The 13,604-nt window shown below is 43.1% G+C and overlaps 1 protein-coding gene across 2 annotated transcripts in view; it reads left to right on the plus strand.

The window, feature by feature from the left end:
• Positions 1-13,604, plus strand: part of OTOGL (otogelin like) — a 259,839-nt gene that overhangs the window by 98,207 nt on the left and 148,028 nt on the right. For both annotated transcript variants that reach the window (XM_088453706.1, XM_088453702.1), the window contains exons 23-25: positions 9,941-10,103; positions 10,216-10,323; positions 12,714-12,852. In XM_088453706.1, the coding sequence (XP_088309832.1) occupies positions 9,941-10,103; positions 10,216-10,323; positions 12,714-12,852 (410 nt within the window). The remainder of the gene's footprint in view (positions 1-9,940; positions 10,104-10,215; positions 10,324-12,713; positions 12,853-13,604) is intronic.

The following is a 13,604-nucleotide window of genomic DNA, read 5'->3' on the forward strand; positions in this document are numbered from 1 at the left end:
GAAGCATACTGCAAAAGAAACCAAAGAGTTTTTTAAGGCTAAAAAGTGGAATGTTATGCAATGGCCAAGTAAATCCCCTGTCCTGAATCTGATTGAGCATGCATTTCACTTGATGAAGACAAAACTGAAGGGAAAATGCCCCAAGAACAAGCAAGAACTGAAGACATTTGCAGTAGAGGCCTGGCAGAGCATCACCAGGGATGAAACCCAGCGTCTGGTGATGTCTATGCGTTCCAGACTTCAGGCTGTAATTGCCTGCAAAGGATTTGCAACAAAGTATTAAAAAGTGAAAGTTAGATTTAGGAATGTTTAGTTTGTCTCATTACTTTTGCCCCTTAAAAGGTGGGAGGCACATATAGAAACCGTTGTAATTCCTACACCGTTCACCTGATTTGGATGTAATTACCCTCAAAATAAATCTGAAAGTCTGCAGTTAAAGCACATCTTGTTTGTTTCATTTCAAAGCCATTGATGTGGTGAATAGAGGCCAAAATATGAAAATTCTGTCAATGTCCCAATATTTATGGACCTGACTGTATGTGGCTATCTGTGTGTGCATATATGTGGCTGTGTGTAACTGTATATATGTGGCTATCTGTGTGTATATATGTGGCTATCTGTGCATATGTGGCTGTGTGTATATATGTGGCTATCTGTGTGTATATATGTGGCTATCTGTGTGTGTATATATGTGGCTGTGTGTATATGTGTGGCTATATGTGTGTATATATGTGGCTATCTGTGCATATGTGGCTGTGTGTATATGTGTGGCTATATGTGTGTATATATGTGGCTATCTGTGCATATGTGGCTGTGTGTATATATGTGGCTATATGTGTGTATATATGTGGCTATCTGTGTGTGTATATGTGGCTGTGTGTATATGTGTGGCTATATGTGTGTATATATGTGGCTATCTGTGTGTGTATATATGTGGCTGTGTGTATATATGTGGCTATCTGTGTGTATATATGTGGTTATCTGTGTGTGCATATGTGGCTGTGTGTATATACGTGGCTATCTGTGTGTATATATGTGGTTATCTGTGTGTGCATATGTGGCTGTGTGTATATACGTGGCTATCTGTGTGTATATATGTGGCTATCTGTGTGTATATATGTGGCTATCTGTGTATATATGTGGCTCATACTTGCTTACCCTCCCGATTTGGTCGGGAGCCTCCCGAAAATCGGGTGCCGCTCCCGGCCTCCCGGGAAGGCAGGCAAACCTCCCGCAAGGTGACGACCCCTCCTGTCCCCCCCTCAGCGATGCATGAGAATACCCGGCAGCGCGGGGGGGGGCTATGATGTGATTCATGCCGAATCACGTCATTTTGGCCCCTGCCCCCTGCTTCACAATGCCGGGATTATCGGCATTGGGTAGCGGGGGTGGGGCCAAAATGCAGCGAGCGTGTGACATAGCCCCCTGCTCCATCCACAACAGCCAGCCACGCCCCTCTATTTTGCCGATCTGGCTGCCCCCTCCCAGAAGGCGCAGCCAGAATGTCTGCATGTCTGATGTGGCTGTGTGTATATATGTGGCTATCTGTGTGTATATATGTGGCTATCTGTGTATATGTGGCTGTGTGTATATATGTGGCTATGTGTGTGTATATATATGTGGGTATCTGTGTGCAGAGCCGTAACTAGACTTTTTGGTGCCCTGTGCCAGAAAGAGCATTGGCACACCTCTCATTTTTCAAAGAGACATAATGCACCCAAAAAAGGTCCATGGATTTATGGGGAAGGGCCAGGGAAGAGATGGGAGAGGCCAGGAGATGCTGGAGATGAAATAAGAAGAAGCTACAAGCAAGAATGATAATGAACAGAAATTTGACAGGCCCAAACAGCGCCCCCTGACCTGTGGTGTCCTGTGCGATGGCACCGGCCGCACTACCCTAGCTAAGGCCCTGTCTGTGTGCATATGTGGCTTTGTGTATATATTTGGCTATCTGTGTGCATATGTGGCTGTGTGGCTATGTGTGATTATCTGTGTGTGCATATGTGTGTGTGTATGCTTTGCAAAGTCTCATCATATGTCCTGTTTGTAATATATAATGGTTTGTCCCATTATAGCTTGCTCATGGTTTCAGATTAGGGCACAGATATATTCTGGCACTGTACCACTATCTAACACTCACCTCATTGACTGGCAAGGCAAGGTATTAATTAAATTAATAGGAGGGGGAGGAGTCAGGACTGGAAAGGGGAGGCATCTGTGCTAAACAGTAAATCACCCCCCTAAAAGAAAAGTATAGATCCGCCACTGTGCTACTGGTGGCATACTACTAGGGACACTACTTCTGGGGGCATACTACTAGGGGCACTTCAAGTTCTAATGGGGGCACTACTAATGAGGGCATACTATTAATGGGGCATACTACTGGGGGCACTACTAGGGGCACTACCACTGGGGGCATTACTACAGGGGGCATTACTATTGGGGGTACTACTACAAGTTGCATTATTACTGTTGGCATTACTACTGGGGGCATTGCATAGGGGGCACTACTACTGAGGGCACTGCATAGGGGGCACCACTGCTGGGGGCATTGTATAAGGGGCACTACTGTGGGCATTGCATAAGGGGCATTACTACTGTGGGCATTGTGTAAGGGGCATTACTACTGTGGGCATTGTGTAAAAGGGACACTACTGTGTGTCGTTACATAAATGAGACACTACTTTATGCTGTAATGTGAATCAGGGGCACTATGCGGTGTAATGTGAATAAGACTGTGACTCCTTGGGCCGTAGCCCACTGTAAACAAGTACTGTGACTCTGCTGGCCGTATCCCCCTTGGTTGGTTGGGAGGGCCCAAGGACCATACCATCTTGCACTAGGTTTCATTTCTGCCACTGCTGTGTGGCAATGTTTCAAAGATGTGCTTTAAACTGTGGTGTCTGTGCCGCTGCGCCGCTGCTCTAACGCTTAGTAACCAGTCAGCTCACTGCAACATTTGGCCAGTAATGGTGAAAACAATATTATAAGCTGTGAGATGGTCTAAATTGACTTTAAATTACTGGAAATTAATGTTATTGAGATTAATAATACTCTAGGAAGAAAAACAAGCCCAATTTGTGTGATATTAGCTTTTTTGTCATTTAAAAAAAAAAATCCAATTCCAAAGTCAGTCACCGCAGTTTGGCAAATCCAAATCCAAAACCGGACGACGAATTAGAACCAAATCCAAATCCAGCAAATATATTCCGGCACACATCCCTACTAAATAATACTATATATCGCATCGATGTGATAAGATATCAGGGCCATAACGAGGGTGGTGCGACATGCGCCATGGCACAGGGCACCGCAGGTAGGGGCGCCGAGAGGGGGGGGAGCGGGTACAGATTACCCGGGCCCGGGCTTCCTGAGGGGCCCGGCTAGGGCCCGGGTCCGGCGCCCCCCCCTTACAGCAGCCCAGCACCAAGGGGGCGTGGCCATGACTCCCACGATTAGGCCACGCCCCCTATTACCGGGTCCCGCCACGGCTCTTGGCGGGCCTGACCGCAGGGCAGAGGGTGCTATTCAGCGGTGCCTGTCATTTTTCTGTTTATATAAGTTGAGTCTGCCATATCCAAAATGCTTGGGACCAGGGGTATTTTGGATAACGGAATATTCCGTATTTTGGAATATTTGCATACCATCCATAATGAAATATCTTGGGAATGGGACCCAAATTTAAACACAGAATGTTTTATATACACCTTAGACACACAGCCTGCAGGTCATTTCAATAATTTTGTGGCTCAAACAAAGTTTGTCTATATACATGAACTCAATTTATGTTTCATATGCACACAGCCTGCAAGTAATTTTATACAATATTTTTAATAATTTTGTGCCATAAACAAAGTTTGTGTACACTGAGCCATCAAAAAGCAAAGGTTTCACTATCTCAGTCATGTTAAAACAAAGACCGTATTTCAGAATATTCCGTATTTTGGAAACTCGACTGTAATCATTCTTACTTGTAGTTCCCTCTTATTTTTTCCTCACCATCTCCTGGCCACCCTTATCTCTTCCCTGGCTGACTCCCCCTCCCCAAGCACCTTCAGTCACATCCTTTTTAATTTAACACGCACATTTTAAAATACTGTGATAGCCAGGACTCGAACCCATCACCTCTCAAATGGTAGTCAGACACCTTACACATGGAGCTACTGAATCTGCAATGGATATATGCAAATTCTAATTATATGAGAGACAATATACTTTTATAAAAAATAATCTACAGTCGGTGATCTACACTGCCAGCTCCAGGCTTGTGCACGGCTGTTCTAATGGACAAATCCTCCTGCAGTTGCAGCATTACCAGCGCTTTCCTACATGTAGAGCTGGTGAGTTATTCTTCTTAATTATTGTATCATCACTGCAGCCATTTTCACACTGTATTTGGCACACTGTATCATATTAGACTGGGTAGGAGTCATTTAAGGTGGTTGGCAATGATTTTCATGTACAATTTCAGGTCAGTGTTTAGAAAGGATTCCCGGGATGCAGAAAAGGGAGAAATGCGGTCAGATTTGACCGTATTTCTCATATGCACCAAGCCCCGGAATGGATGCGGTGGGTAACCCTGATGGCGTTACCCTATAGAAGCCTACGGGCTTCTATAGGGAGAATGCTATGAGAGGGATATAATCGGGTCCCTCCCAGCACCCCCGTGGCGTATGCATCTTTCTGCACATGCGCAGAAGGATACCAGGGGGGCTTCTAGGTCATAGACCCACAAATCCATCATTCACAAAGGGCCGCTCTTACCAAGAGAGCAGCCCTTTGCACATTCCTTCATGCATTCCTGCGTTACCAACACTGGCATTCATGCGAAGAGTGTCGGGATGCGATGTCACAATCTTCTGATGCTTATAGGCCATTGCACTTGCTTGCTGAGGCCCATTGGTGGGAGACACAGACCACGAGATGCGTTATATAATGCTAGCCCACACATACCGTCTCACCTGTGCCAGGTTTAGGAAGGAAGGCATTGTGTTACATTAAAGCTTACAGGGAAAATGGAGCCTCATCAACATTTCGATGTGAAAAATGTATAATAGTATGTAGTGTACAAAATAGGAGTTGTGACAGTATCACCTGAAATATTCCCATGTTTTGTACTTTCAGTAAATTGTCCTGAGTATTCATCAACTTCTGTAGTGACATTCGGCTTCTGCTAGATTATGATGTGCTGTTCTGATTTTTGTAATATTAGGTAACCACTGTACTCCAGTGATCTTATTAGTTAGCATGTTTGTTATTCACTTCCTATGTGCAATCTGAGAGATAACTGTTGTTTCTGTTTAGAAGCTATGATAGCCCATGTCAGATGTTTTCACTCTGATTGTAATTTTCCTGAGTGCTAATTTCATAGGCACACTTGGTGGCAGAAGCCAAGAACAGCTTATACGTATTGTGGCCTCTTGTCCATCAATCAGATGATTTAGGTCTAGATCTCACCAATGTTTATTCACATGATTCTAAAGGCCCCCACACATGGAGCGATATAGCGGCCGATCTCACGGTTTTGAACGATATCACCGCTATAATGTTCCGTGTGTGGGCATGATTTCGCCCACTGCGTGCTCCCGAGGGGTCGTCCGACGCTCCTCCAGATCTTTCTGCATGTTCAATTGATCTGGGGGATCGACAAATGATCCCATGCAGTGCTATGCGGGTGGGGGAGGGGAGTGCGGGCATATCGGGCAGTCGGCCACCGAATTGCTCCGTGTGAGAGGACCGCCTGATATGTCGGCCGTCGGATCATCTGTCGCATTGCAAGGTGCATATTGCACCGTGTATGGGGCCCTTAAGAGCTCTCTCAGTTTCTGTTTTTTGTCTGTTTCTTTTTTTTTGGGGGGGGGAATCTCTCCTATTTTTAATTAAATGCAAAGAGCGGGTTTTCCAGCGCTGGTACCAGTCTCACAAAATCTCAGAATATCTTCAAAAATAAGAAAGAATTCAGCCTCCATTCTCACTCCAATTTAGCAGGACTGTAGACTTGTATTGAAGTGTGATAGAGACAGCTGATACCTCTGAGGTTAGCTGTAGATGGTGGTGTTTCGTGAAGAAATTCTCGTACTTGTTGTTTATTGGGTGTGGAAGCAGCATTAGTAATGCTGGGTTGAGTGTTGAAAGGCTAGCCCAGGCGCCCCATGAAAAACTTCAGTACCCAGTATTTCAGGGAGACGTGCCCAACCATGTGGCAGGCGTGGCTATGGGGCATAGCTGTTCCTCCCTGGTATGGGTACTTTTTAACCTTCCTCCTCATCTCTTGGCACCTCTGGACACGCTACAAGTGCAATTGGAGAAGCTTGTATCTCCTCTGTAATAAATAGCCTTTGTGGATGCATTGGCACTGACAGGAGGAGCTCAACAGTGGTCTTAGGTCTGTTGAAGTCCCCTTCTAGTAGAAGACTCTCTTTAGCGAGTGGAGGTTAAATGTAAGGGAGATAAATGACAGCAAGTATAACTGCGGTGCTAGCTACTGTATGTGTCCCTTTTACAAAACTCTGCCCTCATGTGTGTCATGGTGATATAGATATGTTTAGCCTTCAAGATGCCATCATTCTAGATTTTCTAGCAGAATAGGAGCTATAGTAAGCAGTGCTGTAAGCGTTCTTTGTGGATTCGGGGTACCACCAGCCTGAAAATGAGTTTCTTATATGTATGATATAACTTCATGGATATTCCTTAATAGGTAATGTGTCTCTGAGCGCTTTTCTGTAACATTTACATCTCTTGTATTAAGAGAAGAGGTATTCAAGGAGACATTTTCTTTGATTATAATTTATAAATCTCTTTTAAATAAAGACCAGAACCTTGTTAATAACCTTGTTAATAAACCACCCCCCAAGTGTCAGGCACCCGTGGGAAGCGCTACCTCACTCTGAGGACACATCCCCATGCTAAACTATGTATTGAACCCTTTTTGATAAAGCAAATTAATTCTATATGTTAAAATTTACGAAAAAAGTATCATCAAGTTTGATAGTAGCTAATAACCACTGTAGTGTAAGCTGGGTATATATTACATGCAGCATGTGGCAAACATTAAAAAAAAAAATGTTCCACGAATGTTCTTTGATCAAACACGGACTTTCTTGATAGATAAAAGAATTCACAAAAAAGAACCCGCCAGATGACATGTTCCACAAAATGTTCATTGATCAAACATTAGGTGTTAGTTTTATACTCCACCTAATGTTTATTTGCATGTTCTTATTAATGTCTCCCACATGCTGGATAGCTACTTGTGTCTGCAATCTAACTCACTGGGAGATCAACCTTGAGCCTTGTGGTGGAACGAAGCCTGAACACCCCACCCCCCTAAAGAGCATTTTGGCTCTGAAGATTCCTTTTTCCTCTCTTTGGGGTTTTTTAGCTCTGAGGAGATGGGGAGGTTTCTAAGTCCCATGACACCAGCACAGTTATGCAACTTGGAGGGGTATTCAATATGAAACGTTAACTTCACTGTCGAAGTTAACGTTTCATATTGGAGTTTTCACCTGCGTTAAAGTATCGGGCGTGTTCCCGCTTATACCCGTATTCAATATAAAATTAACGAAAACGGGAAACTCCGAAGTTGGATTTGCGTAAAGTTACGAAGTTTTCCTTAAAAAAATTGTAAGACCCCCTAAAGTAGTAAAAACATGGGGGAACACTATGGGTACCCCCGTTTTAGCCTTTAATTGAAAGTCGGGGATTTAAATAGTCGCAGCAGGTGTTTTTTTCCGACATTGAAGAAGTGATGCAGAAGAGCACTTAGGTTATATTTTTCGTTTTTTTAAGTGGTCCCATCAAGCATATTTTGATGCCCCTAAAGTAAGTTTTTAAAAATTCTGCATTTGTGCACCTGCCGCTATAATTCTATTCTAGAAAACATCTGCCGCATACTTGCAGAATAGCCCTGAACCTATTTCCCTATTGTTAAACAATTTTTTCCCATTTTTTTTTTTCACCCCAATTTTTAAATTAATTTTTTGGGGTGTCCCTATTTTTTTTTAAACTTTTTTTGACACAGTTCATTTTTAAATGTCATTCCCAGGGGTGCAGGCTATTTTTTTTAAGCCTGCACCCCTAAACCCCAATTCTGCATTTTTTTTCGACACCTATTCAATGGTGAAAAGTTATCCCCGTTTTTTATCAAAGACTTTTCAAAACTGCGATAAGTCTTTGAAATTGAATACGGTGTAAAAGTGAAACCTGCGATAATGACGTCAAAAGTGCGATATTAATGCAAAAACTATGTTATCGCTCCCATATTGAATACCCCTCTTGGGCTTCAATTAAAAAAAAAAAAAAAAGAGCTCTGATGTTTTGGAGATTGTATTTTTGTACTACATCATTCTCTAGAGCTGTGGTTTCTGTATTGGGTAAAGGGTGCAGCACTGTATCTTCAGGCCAGGGGGAGCCTGGAGAGACACAGTGGCCTGGAGAGACATGGGGGGGAGGGTTCCAGTCCCTTACTTTGCCAGGGGTCGCTCGGACCCCTAGATCCACAGCAGCATAGAGGCCCTTGTTTTCATATCAAATTTCAGTCGGCTCCATCATATCATCTACAATCTAAATAGCAGATGCATAATTATATTATATATTACAGAATTTATTAAGTTTCAATCATTGAGGCTGATGCAATGTTAGAAACAAAGCAAAAAAAGAAGCAAATTTGCACATTAGCAAAACCATATTGCACTGCAGGTATCCTAGCTGATTTCTAAATTTCAGTATAAAAACAAAGCTTTTTGGGATACTCATGCAAAACCAATTAACTAGAAAAGAACTGCGCAATTGAAACAGAGTGACCAATGGTACACAATATAATACACATTAATATTGGGTAAAATGTAACATATAAAACATTAAAATGTATCACTCATACAAAAGAAATATGAAAAATAAAAAATAATAAATAACCATACGCCCAGTCTCAATATATATCCCACAAAATGGCTCTGCCGTGGTAAAAAAAAAAGTTGCACACTACAATTCTCTTAATTAGAAGTCTCCTGCTGTTGTGAGACTATTGTTAGTCACAGAGGTCAAGCAATATTACAATAAATGGGGTATTAGCTTATTTGTTACATGCAAAACCAGCATGCAGAAATAATAAATACATTTTCAACCATTACATTGCAACATGGTTGGTCCAGGAGAAAAGGTTCTTATTTTTTTGCTTGTAACTGAAATGCACTATTATCTTTAGTTTTAAGCCAAGCGAATGTTGTTGACATACAAACAAGCTAACAAACAAGTTAGTAAACAAACTATAGTGAAAAAATTATAACATGCTAATTTTAGGTTTTAAGGCAATCCTAACCTAATTCTTGAATTTACACTAAAACGTACACTAAATTATATAAGGGATCTATTTAGACCTCAGTAGTCTAAATAAGTTAAATTCAAATAGTTTTTGTAAATGGTTTTCTTTCAGAAATTCTGTTACTGATGCTATATATTTTTATTATTGTTTTGTATACATTTTTATACTATTTCGTACTTTTTTTTCTGTTCAACTCATTTGAAAGGGTTTTTTTTTTGCTTAGTTCTTGTTGTGTTCTATGACAACTATGGACAAACATATGCTATACTAATATTTTATACATTTCATTAAAACTTTCTAAAATTATTAAAGTCATTGCACCACCATCTGCAGAAAAAAAGCTTATCACTGTATTTTCCAGCAATCTAAGAGACTCTTTAATCAGTTTGCCACCAGCTTTGGCCCAGAACGCCCCACTAAGATGGTGACAAATACTTGTAGGTGAGCTACTCATGTGACACATAATCAGGCTTACATTCAGACTTTTGCACTGAACCGTCATTTTTTTTATGTCTCTGATGTGTCTTCTGGCTTTTTTCCATGCAAAGTAAACCATGTTAATGCAAAATATTGTTTAGAATGCAATTCAGAAGTTCTCCACTTTATATATTTATATTAAAGGTGTCACATGCCCAGAAGGAAAAATATACTTTGATTGTAGGAACCCTGTTCTTGGCTTACCTTCTGCTGGGATTAATTGTGAAGTCTCTTGTGCTAACCTGGCTATGAATTTTACATGTGTCCCTTCACCACCATGTGCCAGTGGTTGTATTTGTCCACCGGGGTAAGTAAGTGATAAAGTTGTAGTATTTTATTTTGTCACAGGAATGTAATTCGTTGACAGAAAACTATATCATGTTCATTGTTTTGTGTGTCCTTTTTTACTTGTTTTGTAGCATGGCAGAACATAAAGGGAAATGCTATGTTCCAGATAGCTGTCCATGTACATGGAAGGATTGGGAATACTTATCTGGAGAGGTGATATCTACACCATGTTACACATGGTAGGTTGATTTTACACATTGACTATAAATGTGAACTGTAGCAATGTATAGAGATGACCACTCAAAATATAAGAACACATTGTTAAAACTGTTTTTAAAAGATGCAGCATTGGATCATCATCATCACCAGCCATCAGCCATCTTAGTAAACAAGAAGGTCTGCCGGGACTCCTCGCCTCGGCATACCTGCAAACCGTGGGCAACACCCCCTAACCCATTTTGTAAAACAGACAATGTTGCAGCCCCCACCCTGCCCCAAAGGACTGCAGTATGTTAATCAGGCAACAGCATCCAGGGCACAGCGACCAGTGACAGCACATGCACACTGCGTCTCTGACGCATGCACAGTCCCCAAAATATCAGTCAATTGGGACCGATTGGGGACTGCATGCGGGTCTGAATCAGGCCCCAAGTGTATTACACCGACACACTGATGTGTTTTGATTGGAGAGCATGAGACAAGAAGAAGAAGAATGCACATAGATTAAATATGCCTAATAGATATAATAAATTATCATTACCCTGACCGAGTAGTAAACAAGCAAAATAGCTGTAGTCACAATCAGTAAAGGGCATGAATCATTTTAACCAGGGTGTGTGTTCCTGCTGTGCGTTTTGGAGACCTACCCCCATGAACTGGTAATTCAATATGCAAATGTATATTGTAACATATGATTTCATTTTATATGAAAGATATAACCAGGGCCGGCTCTTGGGGTGTTCGACCAGGTGCAACCCTCCTCAACATCCTAATTTCAGCGGGACAGTACTGACCCGCTGGTCCACCCGTGGGCCGAAGTGGCCCCTGGGTGGTCAAATCGGGAGGTTGGGAACCCCCACTGCCACAGCTGTACGGTGGTGCCGGACCCCGGGGTAGCTGAATGGATGCTGCGTGCATGCGCGCGGCATCCATTCAGTGCTGGGAGAGGGCTGGGGAGCCTAGCTAGTGACGGATTGCTGGGCTTACCCCCAGCCTGACGTTATTTTGAGGCGTGCAATGCGGGCATGCCTCCAAGTAACGGCACTAAGGGGGCATGGCCTATGGTAATTAGGTAATGGTAATTAGGCCACTCCCCAATTTGTGGACGCGTGCAGGTTTTGGGCGCTATTAACTGAGCCGGCACAGGGTGCTCCGACCCCTGGAGCCGGCCCTGGATATAACGTAGTGTATGTCATATACATACAATAAATTACAAAATAGGAACACCATCAAATTATTTCCATTCAAGGGTGGCAAACTTCAGACCGCCACCATCAAATGGTAAAAACACTATCAACATAACAAAAACAATGATGGTTAGTAACCACTGGATTCCGATGTCCATCCCTACGCTGAATCTGAAGGCGGACTCCAGCCACCACTCCTCCACAGTGAAGTGCTCCCTCTCCATTATCATGTTTCCCGCTCAGCCACACACCTTCGGTGAACAGGAGACACCTCCCAAGGAAGCCAGTGCTGTTCTCGGGCAGGGGCACCATGGCGAGGAAGATCAACAGGAAGCCTAGGAAATACAGGGTACATTGTGCAAAGAGGACATTGCTCATCACCATGTTCGGCTGCAGGGGAGGGGTGTGCATGGAGGCTGCAGAAATAGGCACAGATGCCCTAGCCCCGGCGACATGCTGCTGGTAATGCTTACGGTAGCTACAATACAAATCTCTCATCCATGATCCTTCTGCCCTTTCCAGCCCATCATAGTGGCCAGGCCCCAGCCAGCTGCAGGGGGCAGGAGTGAGAAGCAGGGGTTGTGGTGAGATGTAGGGGACTGTGGTGACATGGCGTAGGTTGTTATGAGGTGCAGGGGGCTGTGGCGAGATGAATTTGCTCCCATATGAAACTGGCGCGGGTCGCTAGTTAAGAATAAAGTGAACATAGCAAGCACTGTAAACAGTGGTGTATCTATAATGGGTGCAGGGTGTGCGGCGCACATAGGCCCCTGGGTATAGGGGGGCCCACAACGCACACCCTACATCAATTTAGTCAATAATAATCTCTCCAGAGTCCCACGGCAGACAGTGCTGCACAAATCACTGGGAAAATGCTGCAACGACAATTTGCCCAGAGTTTTGCCCATGTGCAGTAAGAAAATCCCAGGAATCTGTGAAACAGTAGACTAGAGTCTACTAGTGCTCCTAGTGCTCAGAGTCTACTGCTCTCAGTGCGCTGATGGGATGAGAGGAGGAGGCCCCAGACAGAGACTGAACATGGGCTCCCCTCCTTTCTTAAGACGCCCCTGGCTGTATAGTATTCCCATTTTTGTAATATATTGAAAATGTGTTTTACTAAATCTGAAAAGAGATTTCAGTTATTCTTTCTTTTCTCACACATCACCGAATTAGTCTGCTCCTGAATTGTTGTTTTAAACTACAGTATATCTCTTTTCTTATAGTGTTTGTAAAAGAGGAATATTTAACTGCACAAGTTATCCCTGTCCTTCAGTGTGCACTGTGTATGGTGATCGCCACTATTATACTTTTGACGGTTTGGAATATGATTATGTCAGTGACTGTCAGGCATATTTAGTCAAGGTAAGAAAATAAACTAATATATATATATATATATATATATAGATATATTTTTGTAAGAAGCCTAATTTGTCTGTTATTATTTTCAAAGCGGCTTTGTTAAAAATTACAAGCAAGGCAATCTTTCCTTTTTACACTATATCTGTAAAAGGGCAACAATTTATAAAATACAAATTAATTCTAAGTGGATTATGGTAACCTCTATGACCATAAACTAGACGATATGTCATCCGATCCGGCCGGATCGGACGACATGTCGGCAACATCATCTAGTGTGTACACTCAATATCAGTGACAATGCACGCTCCCGCGCATTGTCAGCGACATTGCCCGTCAGACCTGCATGCCGCTCCCGACATCAGCAAGTGTGTATGCACTTGCCGATGCCAGAAACCCCTGCCGCATCCCGCCGCTTACGACATTGCTTGGTACACACATCGTTTAGTGTGTACCCAGCTTTAGATTTCTGTAAAGATATAGATCTAAGGATGTTTCATGCAACCTTGTTATGCATCTAAATGTTATTGTTTTTATGCTATCAGATGGGGCAGATGTACTAAGGGCCTCATTCAGCTTTGGGAATAGAGGCCCTGATTCAGAGCCGGACGCTCTGACAGAGCGCTCGCTCTGAATCAGGGCCGTCCCTCCTTCATTTTGGAGCGGCCTCCTGGCCGCTCGCATAGCTGTGGGTGACCACCCACAGCTATAGCGAGCGGCCATGACCATCGCGACCATCGGGCTTGCGACGAGACCCT

Source organism: Taudactylus pleione, unplaced genomic scaffold, assembly GCF_031769625.1.
Source record: "Taudactylus pleione unplaced genomic scaffold, aTauple2 ptg000040l, whole genome shotgun sequence".
Lineage (NCBI taxonomy): Eukaryota > Metazoa > Chordata > Amphibia > Anura > Myobatrachidae > Taudactylus > Taudactylus pleione.